Source organism: Leguminivora glycinivorella, chromosome 8 (genome assembly GCF_023078275.1).
Source record: "Leguminivora glycinivorella isolate SPB_JAAS2020 chromosome 8, LegGlyc_1.1, whole genome shotgun sequence".
In the NCBI taxonomy this organism is placed as follows: Eukaryota; Metazoa; Arthropoda; class Insecta; order Lepidoptera; family Tortricidae; genus Leguminivora; species Leguminivora glycinivorella.
This window is the reverse complement of record NC_062978.1, coordinates 12912213-12934780: the sequence shown is the minus strand read 5'-3', so window position 1 is coordinate 12934780 and position 22568 is coordinate 12912213. Positions and strand designations below refer to the sequence as shown.

General features: G+C 36.0%; 1 protein-coding gene across 1 annotated transcript in view; it reads right to left on the bottom strand.

Annotated features, from left to right (window-relative positions):
* Window positions 1-22568, bottom strand: part of LOC125229068 — a 73071-nt gene that overhangs the window by 3961 nt on the left and 46542 nt on the right. The window contains exons 2-4 of the mRNA XM_048133845.1: window positions 16016-16378; window positions 2867-2984; window positions 771-940 (exon numbers count right to left, since the gene is read on the bottom strand). Of these exons, the coding sequence (XP_047989802.1) occupies window positions 771-940; window positions 2867-2984; window positions 16016-16378 (651 nt within the window). The remainder of the gene's footprint in view (window positions 1-770; window positions 941-2866; window positions 2985-16015; window positions 16379-22568) is intronic.

Genomic DNA, 22568 nt, shown 5'->3' with positions numbered 1-22568 from the left:
GTACTACAATGGACTTAACGAAGCATAAAATTATTCACGAGGACTGCCTGCAGGAAATGTTTCATCTCAACTTTATACAGTGAGATAGCTGTATACACAAACTTTCTGCTGATAAAAAGCTTAAATGGCCCTCTCGCAAATTATTCCGCAAAATTGTTATTTTCATGCCTACGTTCAAAAAAATATTTCCATCTCCATTCTTGCCGGGCTCGGCCTTTAATGACGTTCGTCGACTTATAAAACGGTTAAATTGCTTGTTTTAAACAAATAAACGGCATCGTATTTATGACGTCCTGTATTATTCTTTTGGGGACGAATTTGATATTTCGGCTTAAATTAGACTTTTGGATTTAAAAACAATTTTATAAAATCATTGGTATATTGTTGCACATCATTAGCGCTCTTGTTACCAAAATGTTAAAAGGGGCATAAATTTAATTCACTCTTTATTGTCACTGAAGCCCCAAAGGTAGTTCCTAGTTTCTCACAGCCATTAGCAGGTAACTGTCGGGTTGTGGGCGGGACTTAATTTGCACAAAGCATTAGCATGTCAATCCTGGGTCTTCCGGCAATACCTTGTCGACATGGGTACAATAATGAGGTATCTTCTTCCTCATAATTATTTTATGTAGCCACTCTTGTTCAAAGTTTTTCTTTAACCTATTTTTAGTAAGCAGTTTGAAAACTTTGGCTATGAAGTACATAATTATGCAATCATTTTGGTTTTATTTAAAAAATAATCAATAATGTGTTTTAATTATCAATATTACCTGGGTAGTAAATGGCTTCCTTCCGTACCGCGTATTTTGCTTGCGGTATCCTCAGGGTACAAATAAACTCAGCGGGCGATGGCAAATCTTCGTCGCGAAGCGTCACTGACGCCACGGCCGAGTACCTTCCGTTCACCAATTTAAGGTCCTTAGTTACTCCGTCTAGTAACCTGTAACAAACAGATTTTGTCAGGCATAAGTATATTTTCATTATGTTCGTATTAGTAGTGCAACAAAAATGTCATGTAGAAGAGTGCCAGATATAATTGGTTGGCAAAATAACACTGAGTGCGCGTCATGCACATTTCACGTACATTTTAATTTACTAATATTTCTTAACTTTTGTTTGTGCTGAAATTGATCGGCATCGGAAGGCTCTATGATTGTCCTGGCATTACATAACAACATAACAAATACAAATAACAAATTTTATTTACATAAAAAAATTAGTTTTTGATTTATGATGCGAACTTTGTCTTAGCTTAAATATGATAAAATAGAGTGTTTTAATCTCCATTGTTTTGTTCAAGAAACTAAACATCTCTGACTCCAAATCTTAGCAATCTCAAACACAGGGTATGACCAGTCGTTCGGGAATATCAGGTGCAAACCGCAATGCGGCTGGTATATGCATTGATGGCTTCTAACACGGCAAAACGACTACTAAACTCAGGCATCTCCGATCCAATTCAAAATCCCCGCTTCGACCGCATGTTAAACGTCGGAGGCGGACAGGGCAGGTCAGCATAATTTTGACGGTTACAGCGTTTGGTAGGAATTAGGGAGAAATCGCGAAATGGAAACTTTAGTGTTTGAGGTTAAACGGACTAAATGGAACGGCTCAGAATTGAACGGAATTTATAAAACCTGATTATAACCAGAGTGCGCTTTGTGGTTTTAAGACACGTGCGATAGTATCAGTAACCATTCTGGTATACTCTTGTAAGACCCAATGTCCATTACATCCACAGATTTATTGTACTTATCCTATAAAAAAATAGAATGGGATTTAGGAGGTCAAGATTGGAAAGTAGTTTATAACCCTTTTCTTGGCAATGTAGCTAACAAGGTTTTAAAGACTTCCGTGCTCGCGATTAAGTTCCATTTCTTAAATTTGTATGAAATGCTTAGAATTCGTAAAAAACAGTGTTTTATAAAAAACTATTTGACCGCAATACCAAAGAATTACAGCTGTTGATTGATGGAGGTCAGAAAAGCAGGTTACGGAACCTTTGGCTAAATTGCGATTGAACAAATCTGTACGAAATTAATGTTTCCGCTCCTACAGCGTTGACTCGGGTGATGTAACTATCAATCTCTTTAGGTGACATGGCAACGGTAGTAGACTATTAGGAGTACCTATAACTATAACATCACAAAAATGGCTTCATAGTTTTACAGTATAGACCTAGAGCACGTAGGTAGTATCTAGGTATTTTATCTTGTGTTATTTTAAGTAGACACATTAATTTTTTTAAAGAAGTTAAATAATAGGCACAGGTACGACACGATAAATCTAGAACAAGCTTTATTTGCAAAATGGCAATAACTGCAAAAATCTATAACCACTGAAGCTACTGGCAATATTAATTGCTGTTTCTTTAAGTAACTAATTTAAGTTCAAAGTAAAATATTTTCATTTGAAGAGTTAGGAGTAGGTATTTGAGTTGATTCAGATATGTTCTACAGGTTCTACTCTACCATAAAGGTACAGAGAACACCATAAATTCTAAAACCCATTTATATTATGTCAAGAAGGAAAATTCGACCCGTTCAGTTTTAGGACTGCCAAGAAGAGGCCATTGGTTCATTTTTAGCCTTAATGGACTAAGAGCAAAGAGCCGCCAGTGCCATCGATATGAACTCTACATTAACCCAAAGTTTCATCCTTGAGAAAATGAGGAAGGTCTGGCGGATCTGGGATCTTAATCCTTAAGAACGAGCTGGTTCAATTTTAGCTCTGCTGTAGGTCTTGGTTAGTTTGTGTTTCATTTATGTCATAATTTTTTTGGCTTTATGATCTCATAAACAAGTGTCGAAAGACTCGGCTCCGCTGCCGTTGAAACTTGTTGAGTTTGCATATTGTTTTTACGTACCTCTCAGGCGTTGCTAACGTGAGGTTCGGTGCTGGGTAAGCGCCCTCCGCAGCGCAAATGACGTTGACTGTGTCGTCATCAGTCTTGTTCTGGATTAGGCGGAAATTTGTCTCGGGAACTGAAAGAGAAGACACCAATATTATAATATATTATAGATATATTATAACTGACTGAAGATTGGTAAACTGCACGAAGTGTAGGAAGTACAAAATTTTACAAGATGTAGGTAGGAGTACAAGCCAGAAAGTAGGAGAACATAACCAGAAAACGGGGTCTTACTTATTTGAATGTTCTGTAATACTTATGTAATGTTCTGAACATGGTTTGCAATGATATTATTATTACATAGATATTTATGAACATTTAAATGGCCAAAAATATGTTGTAAGGGTCTATTTTACTATAATTAAGCTAGTACGCTTAATCATAGTTTCAAAGAGTGTAATTTCTCTACTGTCAGTAAGTGTTATGTTTCTCGTAGTAGGTAGGTATTTTAAATACCTACGGAATAGGTACTTATTTAAATAAATATTATTACAGGACATTCTTACACAGATTGACCGAGTCCCACGGTAAGCTCAAAAAGGCTTGTGTTGTGGGTACTCAGACAACGATATCCATACTAATATTATAAATGGGAAAGTGTGTGTATCTGTTTGTTTGTCCGTCTTTCACGGCAGAACGGAGCGATGAATTGTCATGATTTTTTAAGTGGAGATACTTGAAGGGGCGGAGAGTGACATCTTAGGCTACTTTTTGTCTCTTTCTAACGCGAGCGAAGCCGCGGGCAAAAGCTAGCATATAATATACAAATACTTATATACATAGAAAACATCCATGACTCAGGAACAAATATCTGTGCTCATCACACAAATAAATGCCCTTACCGGGATTCGAACCCGGGACCGCGGCGTAGCAGGCATGGTCACTACGCGCTAGGCCAGACCGGTCGGTGGTTATTTAACCTAAAATCTTCATTATTTAGCACTACTATACTGGTCTACCTGTCCCGAAACGCAACTAGTTAACAGCTATATTATTACGTTTTATGATCATAAGTTACTTAATTCTCGTGAAAACATTTGACTACGCCCTCGACGTTTAAAGTTTTCAGTACATTAGCATAATTAAGACAGAAACCCCAACTTAGAAATAGTATATATCGCACACCTAGATCAAAAGAGTATTAACTCAAAAAAGCACTTTTTTCAAAAAAGATAAAAATGTTGTTTTGGAAAAACTAATTAATATACAAGCTCTTTAGTTAAATTTTATGTCACAGGTCTAGTTCATAGGTTAATTGTTTTCTAGTAAATAGTTTTAAATTAAGTAAGTAAGTCTACAAATGCATTTTCCTAGTTGTTACAGTTTTTACGAATTAATGACGTTTCATTTGTCTTAATAATTTTTAGTTATAACTGTTTTGCACCTTACTTTTAGAGTTAATTTATTTTGGTGCAATTTAATATGTCAGTGCACAATTCATCAAAATAGGAGTACAAGTTAGAGTTGAATGGTTTATAAGGAAAATTATAAAAAAAACTTTATATTTCGTTATACAATATATTTATTATTTCTTATTATCAACTTATATTACCTCTACGATAATCGTAACAATTTTCTTACCTTAATTATAGAAAAAATACTTAATGTACTCTCTTCTTTTTGAGTTATAGATAAACTAAAATGCTTTAAATACTAATTATCTAAAAAAATATGCTATGAAATATATCACAATTACTACACTACTGTAGACTTTTCGGAAAAAAATAAAATGATTACAAGCATTTACTTTATACTTAAGCCGTGGCTTGCGTGGGCGACGGTCGCGCGACGGCGATGCGACGCATACGAAATGAAACCTTATCGATATGGAAGTATGAGACGCGACGGCGACGGTCGCGCGACCGTCGCCCACGCAAGACACGGCGTTAGAGATCCTAAACCTTATAGATTTATTAACAATAAAACCCTTACTGTATTAGAGCATAAAGTACTCTTACAATCAATGCAGTCTCCTAATACCTATGGCATAAACGAGATAAAAAAGTAATCAAAATCAACAGTACCTACTAGTAACAAAATTAAAAACTTTATAAAATAGTTAAATCAAGAATAGGTTATTAGATAAGTATATCGTACAGACTCTAAAACATTTTTATAATAGGATTCGTAATATTGGCCAGGAATAGCATATATATTATATATCAATTAAATATTGTATGTCTTTCTTTTTCGCAGCCGATAGTAGTATTTTATGCAAAAGTCGTTTAATGGAGGTCAAAACAGACGAGTGGCGTGGGTAACAATTTGAGGCGAAGCCGAAAATTGTTATTAAGACGCCACGAGTATTTTTTGACTCAGTTAAACACCGTTGCATACAATACTTTTTCTACGACCAGGCACTTAGTTTTTAAGTAATTATCTTGAATAACTTTCGTGAAATTCACACTGTTTCCTGTATTTTGACGCAAAGGTTTGCACTGTCAGCTCAGCTGCCCAAAGCCTTCCCGCGCATGCGCGCAATATCTTTTTAACAATCCGTTGCCATAGTTACAGAGGCAAACAATTCGTTTTCACTTTTTTCAATACTGCGCGCATGCGCGGAAAGCCGACGGACGCTGGCTTTGGGGAATAAAATAGACTTTTATGCAGGGTTTGAAAAATCTGTGCACGACCCTTTAAATGACGGATAACAGTTCGGGAGTAGAAAATAGTTATTTGTTATACAAGGGGGCAAAGTTGTATTTTAACGCCGAGTGTGGAATTGAAAAACGAGCAAGTGAAAGGATTCTATAGTTGAACCACGAGCGAAGCGAGTGGTTCGAGAATAGAATCCTGAACTTGCGAGTTTTTTAACACACGAGAAGTAAAACACATTTGCACCCGAGTGTAACACAAAACTTTTCCCCTCACTATAGCGAGGAAACTACAACGCAAAAAATGCGTTTATTACTGCTTCCAGTAGTTCCACAGGTGGTAAATCATCTTTATTACTGGATTCACCTACTTTTATAAATTTGAAAGCAGTTAATTTGACTTTATTCAAGGTCAAATTACTTTACCCACTAGTGGATAAAATGCGTTTTTACCCGCTGGTATTAAAGGACAAAACACGTGTTTCCGAGCTAGTGAGGGGAAAAGGATTTTTTTCTGTGTATGCTCGCTGCAATTCCTTGGAAATTATCTGCGAGTGATTAAAAGCACTCCTGGCCGATTGACGAGTTTTAGGAGTTATCGGAATGATCGGGAACATGACATCACAGTCGGCTGATAGTTTTGGTTCCGATTGAGCAGTGAACACAGGTAAATCGTCTTCTAATGTGTCTTTCATCTGTTGTGATTCTGTGTCATAAGAAGGAATATTACGGGTAATATTTTCTGAGGATGGCTTCAAACTATCTAATGTATGGAATCCAGTGATTTGTTTGTGTAAAAAACCGGTGAAGTCAGAATTGAACAAACGTAGTGACACTGTGAGTGTAGTGTGTTTGGACAGACCATCGAGTGTGAACGCGACCAGTGGTAACGCTGAAAGTGAACGCAGCCGACGCGCGCGAAGGAGGGTAGATCGCGCGCTGTCTATACAACTTTAACATCCACCCGCCTACGTCAGTTTTCCGTGATCATGATGCATGCAACTGCGTCGAAATATCGGGAGCTCGACAAAAATCAAAAAGGTAATCACGGTCTATATCCCGGTCAATATAAGTCTAATATTTTCTTTTCCAGTTTCCGTGACCATTTTCACAAATAAACGTTCACGGCCTTTTATTTTCCTAAAACAAGCATTTATAATAATTAATGTTGACACCTTAACCATGAAAAGCGTATTAACTCATAAATTATTAATTTTAAAGAAAAATAGCAATTTAAAAAATATGCCATAAATTTAATTATGTTCTATAGTCATAACACGGTTTTAGGTAACTTAAAGGGGGGATCTAGCCCTATTAATTGAAAAGAAAATAAACTTTAAATTATGATTTTGCAAAACTGATGCAATTCAAAATCAAAAACTCAAAGCATGAAAAAAGGCGCAACTCGAAATAATTAAAAATAAATAACTTGCCTGGGTCATCTAAACAGTGTTAACTTTAATTTAAACTCATTGGTTGCACCGCGTCAAATCACCAAAACAGCAGCAACTCGTAATAATACTTAAATAAACACACTATCAATTCAGATAAAGCGTTTCAACTCGAAATACTACACTTTTAAATAAAACCAGTAGCATGTAGTCAGCGTTGTGGTCAGTCGGCAACTGACGATGCGACGGTCTTGCGGGAGGGGGTGTGGCGCCGCCGCGTCAGTTAAAGGGCCCTACAGAGCCATCTCTCGGCGAGTTTCTGCAGCATTTTTGGTTCGGTTTTATTGACTTACGCGACATTTTCCGTAGATTACGAATATACTAGTAACTCAAAATACATAAATTTTGAGTTAATACTGTTTTGATCTAGGTGTGCGATATTATCAATCACTTGCTCTGTCATTTTGACTTATATAAATAACTAGCTTTTGCCCGCGGATTCGCTCGTGTTAAATTCGTAAATTGCGGAATGCTCTATACAACCCCCCCCATTTAGGGAAGTGGGGGGTTAGCCTATATCACTCTCCATCCCTTCAACTATCTCCACTTAAAAAAAACACGTCAATTCGTCGCTCCGTTTTGCCGTGAAAGACGGACAAACAAACAGACACACACACTTTCCCATTTAAAATATTAGTATTGATTAGATATAAGTATGGATTGTAGATGATAATCGCATAATTATTAACTAAATGAGTGTGGACTAATAAGATACTAATATAAAAAATGGAATATTTATTTAATTATTATTTATTACATGCAAACATAAACAGGGGTAAGTAATACGAGATATAAGAACGTATCGTATATTACTTATAATATATACGCTCACTTTGTATAATTTTGTTCAGCATAACGTTCACTGGATATAAAGCTCAAAATCTATAATAGCAAATCATCTAATTTCGAAGTGGATAATGTTTATTCTCTATAATATCAGTGTATATAAAGATTAATGTATATAACGTTCGGGATACCTAATATTTATATCATATATTAATCAATTATCCTAACAAGAAAAGGTGTAATGTTCATAATATCTAAGATCTATGTTTATAACGTTTGGGATACCTAATATTAATAACATATATTTTTCAATTAATCTAACATCAAAAGTCGTAATGTTCATTCTGTGTCTAAGATTTGAAATGCATAATAACCTAACCTAACCCACTTTCTTAGCAACAGTTTTGTGTGGGGGTCGCAGTTCTAACCTAACCTAAACCTACTTTCTTAGCAACAGTTTTGTGTGGGGGTCGCAGTTCTAACCTAACCTAAACCTACTTTCTTAGCAACAGTTTCGTGTGGGGGTCGCAGTTCTAACCTAACCTAAACCTACTTTCTTAGCAACAGTTTTGTGTGGGGGTCGCAGTTCTAACCTAACCTAAACCTACTTTCTTAGCAACAGTTTTGTGTGGGGGTCGCAGTTCTAACCTAACCTAAACCTACTTTCTTAGCAACAGTTTCGTGTGGGGGTCGCAGTTCTCACCTAACCTAAACCTACTTTCTTAGCAATAGTTTTGTATGGGGGTCGCAGTTCTAACCTAACCAAAACCTACTTTCTTAGCAACAGTTTTGTGTGGGGGTCGCAGTTCTAACCTAACCTAAACCTACTTTCTTAGCAACAGTTTTGTGTGGGGGTCGCAGTTCTAACCTAACCTAAACCTACTTTCTTAGCAACAGTTTTGTGTGGGGGTCGCAGTTCTAACCTAACCTAAACCTACTTTCTTAGCAACAGTTTTGTGTAGGGGTCGCAGTTCTAACCTAACCTAAACCTACTTTCTTAGCAACAGTTTTGTGTGGGGGTCGCAGTTCTAATCTAACCTAAACCTACTTTCTTAGCAACAGTTTTGTGTGGGGGTCGCAGTTCTAACCTAACCTAAACCTACTTTCTTAGCAACAGTTTTGTGTAGGGGTCGCAGTTCTAACCTAACCTAAACCTACTTTCTTAGCAACAGTTTTGTGTGGGGGTCGCAGTTCTAACCTAACCTAAACCTGCTTTCTCAGCAACAGTTTTGTGTGGGGGTTGCAGTTCTAACCTAACCTAAACCTACTTTCTTAGCAACAGTTTTGTGTCGGGGTCGCAGTTCTAACCTAAACCTTTCTTAGCAACAGTTAAAATAAATGTTATACGTGTATGGAGAACGGTATGGTATATTCATATCATTTATTGCATTCATGTTCATTACATATACAGGTGGTAAAGATACAATAAGTCAGGGCGTTGCAAATACCTTAAAAACTAATGGTAGCTATTTACAAGTTATAAACAGAACTACATTAATCATTACACAATAAAATAATAATAAAAGAAGCAAAATATGTGATAATATTATCACATATTTTGCTTCTTATTATATAAATAAGAACATGTCAGTCAATAATTATCTTCGTCATCATAAAAGTCATATATAAACTGATATTAAGCTAATATAATCGTTATATTAAGTAATGTTATTTATGGTGGACGGTATACTTAGTCTATGGTATATAAACTGAAATTAGCTAATGTAAACGTTATATTAAGAAATGTTATGCATGGTGAACGGTATACGTAGTGTATGGTATATAAACTGAAATTAATTAATGTAAACGTTATATTAAAAAACGTTATGTAAAACTAATATTATGGCAATTCAGCATTATTTCTTACAAAAGTATTGATGTTGGTGTTATATCTAACGTTCATTATTGCTGCTGAATGTTAGTAACATGAAATTATATATATTACCGTTATATTTCGTGGGACGCACCCCCTCAGGTTGCCGTAATTTTTGACTCCCCAGGGTCATTTTTGTCTGGGTTATATATGTTTTTAAATTTAAGTGTGTAATGTTCAAATATTTATTTGTTTTTGTGTAAGTAAATTGTAAATTATGTAGCATGTAAACGTCTTGGTTTTAATACTGTAAGGTCGTATGTAGTATGTAAGGTAAGTTTGATAAAATATTGATTTTAATTACAATATTTCATTAATTATGCTATAATACTTAATTTCATTCTATAGAAAGGTCATTGGCTTCTTACTTCACCACTATGCAAATTCTCTGTCTTCATTTATATTTCAAAGTACTGTACTTGGAACATCAGAAACCAAGATCGTTGACCTCCACAGCTGTTGCTAACTTAAATAATTCCGGAGATATAATCATACATTTACTCCTCTAGCCTAATTGATTTATTTATGATTACATATTATGTAATATGATTGTATAAAATACTTTGATATATTTTAAAAAGCATACATTAAGATGTGAAGTACAAAGGCGAACTTATCCCTTTGAGGGATCTCTTCCAGTTAACCTTTGAGTAAATGAGAGAGAAAACTTGAAGAGGGTAACAAATTCCGCAATTTGTACAACATGGTACCATAAAGACAATGGGCAAATAATATATAAATAATTAATAAATAAATAAATACACATACAGTAATAGGATAAACCTAACTATATCACACAAAAAGGAATGTGAAAGATACACTAAAGAGTTGACAAGGAACACAAAATATATACAAAGCAACAAGGCAAATTAGTCAGATAACCATAGCTTCTTTAACCTCTCCTTGAGCGACGCGACCGATTGTGCCTGCCTAAACGAGACGGGCAGTTCATTCCATGGTTTCACTGCACGGACAGCAAAAGACTTGTGGTATCCACGAGATTTGTGAGGGGGAATGGCAAGAGATAAATTCGCGCTAGAACGCAGACGGTGGCCACTGCCATCAGCCAGAAAAGTAAATTTTTCAGAGAGGTATAAAGGAGAAGAAGGTGTAAAAAGAGCATTAAAGAGAAGAGAAACAGCGTGGAGATCCCTACGGCGGCGGATAGGAAGCCAGTTAAGTTTTTGACGGTAGTAAGACACATGGTCGTACTTCCGCAGACCGAAAATGTACCGTATGCAAACATTTTGCAAGCGCTCTAACTTATTTAAAAGATCTTCCGACATGTCGAGGTTCACAGCATCGCCATAGTCGAGTAACGGCAGTAACAGTGAGCGAGCTAACATAGTTTTGGTATCGAGAGGCAGGAAATTCTGTAGGCGCCTCAGTGAGTGGAGAGAACCAAAGAGCTTTTTGCTGATCTCAGATACATGAGGGGCCCAGGAAAGTGTTTGGTCCATGGTGACCCCTAGATTTTTGACGGTTGGTGAGAAAGGAATTGGAACACCATCAAAGAAAATACTAGGTGACACCAGCTCCGACAGTCTTGAGACGTAGTAGGGACTACCGAAAACGATCGCCTGCGATTTCATGGCATTAACTTTAAGTCCAAAAGATGAAGCCCACAAACAGACAGCTTCCAAGTCAGCGTTAATTTGGCTTACGAGATCTTCAAACTCATCGAGGCTAGCAGCTGAATAAATTTGCAGATCATCTGCGTAAAGGTGATAACATGATTTCAATAATTTCGTGATATTATTTATAAAGATAGAAAAAAGCAGTGGAGATAGTATACCCCCCTGGGGGACACCAGAAGAGAGTTCACACCAATCAGAGAGATTATCATCAACTCGGACTCTCTGACGCCTCCCCAAGAGGTAGCTGCGAAACCAGGACAGAGAATATTTTAATAACGCCCCTACTGATATTTTCGTATCTTACAATACTTGAGTATGATTTCTTGGCACATTAGTGCATCTAATTTGAGATTCAACCTTTCTGATTGCTTTCGCAGCAGTTTTCCTTCAATCTTTTTTAAGGCTCAAGTTTCACAGGAATATTCCTATGCTGAACAAGTGAACAGGGCATATGTTACCTATGGACAAAGTGATAAATCAGGCATTATTCATAATGCCCATTGTGAGTGGGCAGTTTGAAAATTATACAGAGTGGGGCCTGTAAAAAAGGCGAAAAATTTAACTGTAGGCTATTCTCCTTATACTGATCAACATTTGTTCAGTGACTCTTAAAAATTATGAAGTCTTTAAATTTTTAATTTTTTATACAAAATAAATATTAGCTTCAATGTACGCCATTATTGTTGTCATTGACGTTGTCTGTCACACTTTAGACTTGACAGAATTCGCAATACATTACTTCTTAGAAAAAGCTTTCAAGGGTGATAAAAATCAAAATACAAGTTATTTATAAAAGTCGCCGAACAAATGTTGATCAGTATAAGGAGAATAGCCTAGAGTTCAATTCTTCGCCTTTGTTACAGGCCCCACTCGTTATTATAATATTGTAGCTAGCTCTCCGCTTTTCTGTAGAAGCGCAACAGAGCCACTGTAATTCGATCGCCACGTAACGTCAACTATTATCACTTTTAAGCCTCCGCCACACATAAAGCGTTTTGATAGCGGAGCGCAATGATAGCGGTGCGCCGGCGGAACGCAATCCGCGCGCATTCCGCTCGCAATCCGCGCTCGTTACTTCCCGCCGGCGTCCGCTAGGCGCAACGCTAGCGTTCGTCCGGCGCACCGCTATCGTTGCGCTCCGCTAACGCTCCGCTACCGCTCCGCCTACGCTATCAAAACGCGCATGTGTGGCCGAGCTTTTATTATGTTAGCCGGCTAGAGGCAATTCGTTAGATGACGACGTTTGAACTTGTGCTATGATCTTTAGCACAACTTGCCTTGTCACGCGCGAGTCCATACATCAAGCGCGATTTCAAGTATGGACTCGCGCGCGAAAAGGCAAGTTGTGCTAGAGGGCCAGGTATGTAGATGCAAGAAGTTTTATGGCATGAGTTAAAAGTAATTGTTACCAGCCACTATGCAAGGCTTCTTCTTCCGAGCTGTTCAGGGAGGTTAGTATAGTTCCTAAATAGGTAAGGTACAGCGGGGCAAATCTCGACTGGGAGGCAAATGTAACTGGTCCATTTTTTCCATGTTTTACAATGTTTGCATTATTAAATAGAGTGTCCACCGGTTATATATGGTAGGCGTGTTCAGTGGATACATGTAGAACTCAACATCGTAGTGTAATAATAGAAAAAATGAATTAGTTATAATTGCCCGCCAGTCGAGATTTCCCCGCTGTACCTTACTTAAAATTGCGAAATTCATCGAGGTTTGACCCCACTTACCCTACCCTAATAAAACTTTGTTTTGCCATCAAAGCTTTTATACACACAAGACGACTTCGTACTAAAACTGTTTTCCGTAGAAAAATAAATATGAAGCAGAAAACAGATGCTGTCATAAAAGTATGGAGTGAATATAACTTTTATTTAAATGCGAATTTAACTGTGTTTTAAAGGAATGATAGCCACAGAATATTGATGACTTATTATTTATGTATTTCTTGTGTCCAAATTCACCTTGATCAACTAGTTGCGGTCTTTAGACGATACAGGAGGTGTCAATTCTCCATACAAACGCTCTCGACTTCCTCCCTGGTTTTTGAAGATAGAGCAATGATTTTTTCAACACAGATTATTATTATTTTTATCTATGTCAGACCGTTTTGATTTTTTTGATATTCTAATTTTTAAAGACGCTATAGTCCATCAAAAAAATCCAAAGACGGCCGACGGTATTGATTATGGCGCAAGAAAAGGTGTGGTATTCAAAATTGGTAACAATTATCCACAAAAACTAAACGGTCCAACACAGATTTATTTCATTGTTATTCAGATTTTCAAATTTCGTTACGATTGATTAAGTTTTGAAGGAGGAAACAGTCGAGAACGGAACCTCGATTTTAAAGATTTTTTCGCAATATCTTTTAACTGAGTTGTTCTGAATCGACAATTTTTTTCGATAAATATAGTTAATAACACTAGTATATTTAACTAAAATTCCCAAATTGAAATCACCCCATTCCATTTTAGCATTTTCGCTCCTGTAGCATCTTAATGACCAGTTATGAACTTCTAGACCAAGATAATAGAAGTCAAGAGACACAGATGAATACAAAATAAATGAATATTCATTTCGTTGTTGTAACAAAACACAGAAAAGGGTTCAATTGACCTCGCTCTACCCAATATAAAACTGCTAAGTCCTACAAAAACACAATGGTAGGTCGAAAGGACGAGGCACGAGATTATATAAGAAATATTTTATTTTATATTGGACTGGTTTGTCTCAATTTCGACGGTTGTTTGATATTTGAAAAATGTCATTTCTGGTAACTCCAATTTTGTAACTAAATTCTGCACAAGCTAGTAATTTGGACTAAAACGCTCTGATAAAGGCACTGGTCCCACCAAGAGCGAGTAAGCTAAAGCTATCGGTTCTATAAAAACGAACACAAGATAGTCTCTTTCGTGTAAATAAAAGAGAGAGGGCGAGCGATTTGTAGCTCGTAGCTCGGCTACGAACTATTATATAACTCGCCCGCGGCCGCGTTATCATCACGTCTCTTTTATTTACACGGGAGCGACTATCTTTTGTTCGTTTATATAGCCGATAGCTCATAGTTGTCATCATTGACATCATGATGTCATCATTAAATATTAATGTCAAAGGAGTTCAGATTTTTAATAATATAATATTTTATTAATCAATAAAAATTTCTTCCATTCAGTAAACTGTCAAAAAAAAATCTAAAAAAATTGGTGTTACGAGTAGTAATTGGTTTTAATTTATGATTTACTCCTATACTATTGTTATTTGCTTTTAATAGCCGCCATTACATTTCAATTGTGTCACGAGGTAAGTAAATATGCTACAGAATAATAAGACATACATCGAAACAGCCTGTTTACAGCCCAAGGTAATGAAAGTTTACTGAACCGAAGCTATTACGGGGTTATATCCGAATGTAACTTCTATTTTAGAACACCAATAGCACCTCCGGAGTGAATAAATGCTCACGTTAGACGTAAATCTCATTAATAGAGCCTACTTCTTATTTAGAATCGGGAATGAAGGTTCTTCGAATATTTTCATTTCGCAGAAATAAAACAATATTAATTATTATCTCTATTGTCATATTTTCGTACAAATACTACTGATGGGAATTGCTATACAGTAGTGCGTAATAATATGTCGCACAGAGTAAGGTCAGGCCAGGTCATTATGGGACAGCCTGTTAGATATACCTACTACAAATAGGTATGTGCGAGAAGAGCCATGGATTTATGGATTCCCTTATATTCGACGACTTTTCAGTTTTCTTTGCACACACATGTTGTTTTTAATACAACGAAACATGTTTTAGAAAAATTACACTCAATATCTACTGTAAGTTTCTAGAAATATTTTGTGAAAAAAGGAAATGTTCTAATATAAACTTTTCGAACGCTCCCTAGCTTCCAAGGCGAGTGATAAATATTTTGCACATAAGTTGGCGAATGTGTAGGACCGTACTTTGGCCGAATGCTCGAGGTCAGTACGGAACGACTTATCGATATTTTCGACCTAACCCTATTTGAAGAATGAAGGTCCAATTTTACAAGAAATACATTTGTATGACATGTAAAGGGTAATAAGGTTTTGGTATCCATTCCTTATCCTTTTTTAAATAAATGTTTGTAATTTGTACTATGAGCGTAGCGCGTCGACCAAAAATGTGGTTTAGTTTCTGTCATGAGGCAACAAGGTCGATTTCCCATTGCAATAATATTATGTCAGTGACAATTGCTCTGTCTATATATGATACTTACGTCATGCCATGTGTCAAGTCAACCTTAGCGATCGTTAGAGCTCACAGAAACTTTTGTCAGAACTGGCAGACCAGTTTCTTGGCCCACTGTACCTAAATAGCTAAGCATATCTTGGGCATAAACACATATATATTTTTTCTAAATTAGAGCACATGATACCTAGTATACCTACATTATTCTACTTCGGGTTTGTTTCGAAATTAAAAGGTTTTTTAGTCCAGAAGGCCTATTATTCCGTGACTGAATTCATGACTGAATAATATTAATTAAAAGAAAAAAAAATGAAATTATTGATCGTTGTTTGATATTTATGTAATTAATTGTTTTTATTCTCTAATCTAGTATTTTAAGAGTAATAATGATGACAGATGTATATATAGCTGTAATATTTTTGACAACGTATGCTTAATACTAATAAAGATGAATATGACTATGAATATTTTTTTCTTTGTAATGAGTAATTCCACATTCTTTCTTAAAAATATCGCTAATGATAGTGTTACTTACCAAATACAATCATCTGTTTTGTCCCCTGATCTTCCTCCATAAAGGTAGACACCACACACGTGTAGTCACCAGAAATGTCCGTATTTGGTTTCACTATCCTCAATGCCCGGTGCATCTTCAGCGGGTCATTCGAGGCCTTATAACTCAAGTCTACTCTACTCCTTAAAATACCCAAGTCCTGGGGTTTCTGTGACGGTATCCACTGGTACACTGGCCGCGTTTTATTTCTAAAGAACCACTTCACTACTAGTCCTGACGTATCGTTCCCGTACGTGTAATCACAATCTAGTATAACTGCGTCCTGAACTCCATATTGGATTATTTCTGGCACCACTACTTTCACTATTTTTATTGCGTGTATATCTGTAACAAAAGAAATACAAGTTAATTTGAGTAATACATACAAGCAAATTAGGTATTATATTTGCGATTTATCTTACAGAGTTTTCACTATAATTTTTAATACAGGTCTTTCCCATCACGGAACAATGGTGTTCCGGACCTTTGGGAGGCGTGCGCGGGGCCGAAGCCAACGCGTAGAGGCTTTTTTGATAATTTAATGAAATATAAGGGGTACACCGAGCGGATGTTGCCCTTGCCCGTAATACAGATAGATTATCATTAACATTTTTCAATAGTGACAATTTTATTCTTCAATAAAAAATCATAAAAGCGTGATATGTTTTTTAATCTGAATAAATTTTCTATACCATTTCTAGCTTAACTATTCTTAAAAACAGTAATATTTTGCAAACCATTGCCATTTTAGTAATTTTCTTATATTTGAAATAAAGGGAACTGTTCAATTGATGGATGGAATTCTTTCGTACACTCGTACATTAATACGGGGCATTGGGGTAGACTGACGTACCCTCTGACTGACAGGGCCTGCCTCGCGTTACATTAGCTTTAATATATCCCATGTGTTTTACGTAATATAAGTACATTGTAAAAAAAAGTCCTTCACATTCGTAAGATCAACATCCTACATCTTATAATCATGTCCTGTATTTAACTATTAGGTAACTTTTTGTTGATCTTTGCTTACTAAAATAAAAAAGGAACTGTAAGAAATACACCCCAAAAAATAAATATACAAAGAGAACTGCTTAAAACATTTAATAGGTAGTGGGTATTTTGACTCGGATTACCTAAAGATCATAGGTAATCCCTTCAAAGTAGGTAAATTCAATACGGGTAAGTGTGTCATAAGGAGAAGTGTGTCTGACCTCCACATTTTGTCTTTTTACTTATTGTCATAGGTGGGTTTGCGACTTCATACTTTTGCTACCTTGCTACTCACGATCGATTAGTGGTAGACGTATTGAACTCTCAATAAACACTGATCATTGTTTAAACATGCCAAATAGGAAGGGCAGACAGACTTACCCTTATGACACACTTACTCGTATTGACCTGAAGTGGTAAGTATACCTAGTATACTTAGACAATCTTAGGGCCTACACACAATTAGACGTTACGATGACGTGCTGTGGCACGTTGCGGCGTCGTGTAACGTTGCGACGTCATGACGTGCAAATCTACGGCTTGTAACGAAAAACATCACGTCACGTCACGGCGTCGTGCCGTGCACGTTGTCGCAACGACGAGCGACCTGACGGCCTTAGACCTGTATAATAGGTACCTACCTACAAAGAAGGTATTTCGTAATTCGTAGAGCATTAATATTAATATCGTCCCATTAATGCAAATACCGACTAAGTGACTTTTTGACGAAATCGAGTTTTTAGCACCTATAGAATAAGGTTTTCAAGGGCTACAATATGTTAAAACCCATGTATTGATACGACGCTGCATTCAAAAGATAGCTTTCGCATAAAGTTACTTAATGGTCAATTTGTTGCATTATAAACTGCCAGAATGTGATATGAATATTTAATATAAACTTTTATGCTTTATCCGCCAAGTAGAACCTTTTAATGGTGTATAGTGTTGCAAATACCGACTATGTGTAAATAGGCGATTTTGAGATAATGCGGTTTTAAAGTTTGTAGGCACGTTTTATATAAAAACATGAAGAAATGTACGTTATGTGTATGGCATTTTAAAACCTATATTTTTTTGTTTACTACTTTGTCGTATATATATTCAGAATGTATTTAGTTGGCGATCAAATACGATTTAATGAAATAGTCGAATACCTACTTAGTTGGTTTTTCCTGTAGAAATAAATGTTTGCATATTTCTCTTCTTTATACATATAAACCATTGTTTGTCTTAAATTAAGCTTTGTTTTTCATATGATGTTCTCGTGATTAGCAAAAAGTACGTTGAGAACCTCCTCCTTTTTTGAAATCGGTTAAAAATACAATAACACAAACGGTTTAAGCTGAAGGAATTTATACGAGTAGACTTCAGATGTCACAACTGTGTACTACTTCACCAACTGCAGTATTAACGCCGTGGCTTGCGTGGGCGACGGTCGCGCGATGGTCGCGTGACGGCGATGCGGTGCATATGAAATCAAACCTTATCGATATGGAAGTAGACGATGCGATGAGATGCGACGGCGACGGTCGCGAGACCGTCGCCCACGCAAGACACGGCGTAAGTGATTAAAACCACCCATGGTACTCTTTAGGTATGAAATCTCTGTCACAAAGGCTGCATAAAGCCTTGAGGACACTTAGGTGGAGTCGAGCAGCGTCGAATCGAGCCCTGCATACATTTACAATGAACGATGAATCCGATTCGACGCGTCGCTAATGGACGTAGTTTCATAAGAAATGCAGAAGGCGAATTAATGAGATTCGACTCGGCGAGCTTAGTGGGCACCAGGCTTAAGTCATGTTGAGATCTAGATTTAGCACAAGGCAAGGAAATCAACGCCACAAATTGAACTCCAGTTCAATAGAACCACCTCAAACCTCTTAACGTATCATACCATATTTCTATCTTAGTCTAAAGCTCGATAAACAACTAGCTATCTCTGCGTTCAAGAAAATGGACTTACGCAGACTTTTTGACAAAGGTATCATAATTAAATAGTACCATGAGTGCTTCCAATCACTTAATACCTAGTTAGTCTAGCATTGTCTGCCGTGTTACGGATGTGTTTGTATCGAATTCCACCAGCGATGAAGATTTTGTTTAATAACTTTTTATCACTCTTGCGCAGTAAGTGTGCAATCGCACGCAGGCGTATCAGAAGTAAAAGAAAAACTTTTGTTTAAAGTGTTTAAATTTGTATTTTGGACTACCATAAATACTTTTTTATCTTTTTATTGCAAGTGTGATGAAAAACAATGCGTGTAACTGGGGGCGTAAGAATATTGCAAACATGATTGCTTTAAATCGCCCCAGAAACCTATGTAGTTACCGTTACACATTACTTTTTCTTACTTATTACCTCATCTACGCCTACATTTTAGTGACTTTGGCGTAAATGATTACTACAAAACTTTAAATAAACTATTACTTCAGGTTATTGAGCGTACAAAAACTATTTACCTATATTAAATGTAAAAGTGTAGATAGTGAAATTTTGGACATAAATTATGGCGGACTTCAGATTGCCGAGACAGTGAACTAGTATGTAGTAAGTACCTATGCATATTATGTTATTACCCAAAAACGCATTAACCGATTTGTAAAATTCTTTTTGTTATTTCAAGAGAATGCTATTGCGTTACTTCTTATTAAATTTTACTGAAATCGGTTAAAGTATTTTGTGAAAAATCTCCTAAAACCGATTCAAGAGGATTTTTTTCAAAATTTTTTTTTTGAGAATAACCCTTCAAAACCTCAAATAAAGTATTACTAATGGTTAGTAATGTTAAAAAACTTTTTGTTACGAATGTACCACTTTAATTAACAATGATAAGTGAAGTTTTGTAACATAAAATTAGAGCAGCTATATTTCCTGCAGCTAAAACCGCCTATGTCATTGAGAATATTTAATAGATTTTGAAATAAGTTCAAAACTTTTGTATATTAAAGTGTATGAAAAGCAAAGCTTAATCAAAGGGAAACACTGCTTTATATGTATTAATAAGAGAAATATACAAATTTTTATTTCTACAGGAAAAACCAACTAAGTTTGCTACTATTTTTTTTAAATCGTAGTTTTATCGGCAATCAAATACAGCCTGGATATTTTTTACGATTAAATATTAAACAAGACAATACGGGCTGTAGAATGCTGTATACAAATAGTAATTTTTTTCATGTTTTCATATGAAATCGTACCTTCAAACATTAAAATCGCATTATCTCAAAATCACTTTTTTGCACATAGTCGGTATTTGCAGTAATGGGACGATATAATTTTAAGGTGAAGCTGTTGAAAGCTCATTTAGATTCATCTTCTGTGTTAGGAGGGCAGTCCCGGCATAACAATTTGATTGAAATGTAGGTACTGAAGGTGTGCAAGTAATTTGTATAAGTAATATCTGCAGATGTTCTGAGTACCTAATTAAGGGAATTTTAAAGCAGAAATGTGTCGCTTAGCTTCAAAAGTGGGTAAATCCATTCTGCTATAAGGTTGATTATCTTTCAGATAATTTTTAGGGTTCCGTACCAAAAAGGTACAACAGGAACCCTTATGGTGCGACCATCGATTTAAACTTCTCTAGATACACTATCACCTACAAATTCGGCACTCAAAAGTGTCCGATCGCTTAGTTGCAAATGTGTGCGTCCAGTTGACAAACGAAAACTTCGCAATGTAGTAAAAACTACTTTCATTTTTTTACAAAAACAACGTTATTTCTTAGTACTTAAAGTTCAATTTCAAATGCAAGCAATTGGCGGTTATGACATTAATGAATGTGATCATCGCGAAAGCCATAAAATTTTATTACCGCAGATCGCAGGTGTGCATATTTTAAAAAAATCTACGTCTTATTGCAACCAACTTAAGTTTAATTTCGTTTGCGCTGCAACAATCTAAACGCCATTTTTACATTGGGAACGAGGATGGACAGAGGCATCATGGGAGTCGCGCTATGAGATGAAAGGCGAGAATGAGGAAATTTGCGGTATTTTTGCGAAAAACTGTTTTAAAAATCCTATTAGATAGAAAATTTCTTAAGGAACAAAACGTTTGGTATAACATTTTTCGAGATGTTGCGTATTTTAAGCGAAAAAAAATGAGTTTTTACTGTACGATATTTTTATTGATATTATCTCAAACAAAAAAATATATAAGGTACGGCGGGACAATTTGGACTGGGGGACAATTGCAACTGAACTGATTAATATCTCCACGTTTTGCAATGTTTGCATTATTAAATAGAGTCAACTGAGGTATATATATATATATATATGTGTGTGTGTGTGTAGGTATGTATATATATATAACATATGTGTGTGTGTGTGTGTGTGCGTGTAGTGAGTGTATGTGTAGCGATTATGTGAAGGTAAACAGTTGAGGGATTGTATGTGGTGTGTGTGAGGGTGCACTTGGAGAATATGAATTAAGTAGCTATTAAAACAAAGAAGAATTGAACGATGACATTAATTTATTATTCTACGTATAATTTCTTTCAAAGCTTTGTTTGGGTAAATCTTCTCTCCGCTCCTCAGCTATAATCTTGCGCCATTTTTCCCTTTCAACGTCTTGTTTTGGGAATCTGGAATAAAAAGCTTTTTTATTACTTAAAAACGAATTTGCTATTCCCGGGTTGTTTCTTTTTATAATTAAAGTAATTTATAAGGTATGTATTAATATTATTGAATTGAAATCATTTATTTCAGACTTATTGGTCCATAATAATAAATAAATACATACATTATTAATATGAAATAGGCTTCTTTTACAAAAAATATAAATTAGCGACTCCATCATTCCATTTTTAACTATGTTCCACTTCATCCATCTTTTGTCGCCGTCCGCTCATTACTAGTATAGCGCGAGAGAAAGAGACAAACTGCGTAAGACCAAATCAAGGAATTTACTTTAATTATTCTAGAAAATAAATGTTTTTTGTAAGTTAGGAAGCCATTTTGACCACAAATGCATAACATTATAAAATTATTAACAATTACTTACCGGAAATACGATACGTCATCCTTTTTCAACGTATATAAGGTGTTATTTTTGCACTTTTTTACGGAGCACTTAGGCATGTTGCCGACACGGCGGATGAAGCGCTACTGACCGCCCAATTGTGCTTAGAACATTTTCAAGCACAATTTGCTGCGGACACATTCTAAGCCGTGATGGTGCATCTAGGTAGTTTAGATCGATGGGTGCGACTCTGTCCGTCTGTCTAACCGTCTGTCACATTCCTAAATATCTCGAGAACTACTAGTGCTATCAACTTGAAATTTGGAATTGTTGTGAACATTGTAAACCTCTACAAATAGAAGGTATAATTTTTTTAAATTTATTAATTTTAATTGTAGAAAATGGCCAAAATTAAAGGAGGGCAAACTGTAAATTTCAAGTTACTAGGTCAAGTGGGGTATCGTTAGAAAGAGCTCAAATTGTTTTTTTTTATATAATCAACCTTATAGCAGAATGGATTTACCCACTCTTGAAGTTAAGTTAATTATGTCTTGAATTATTGCCGTGACACTGAATCTTGAG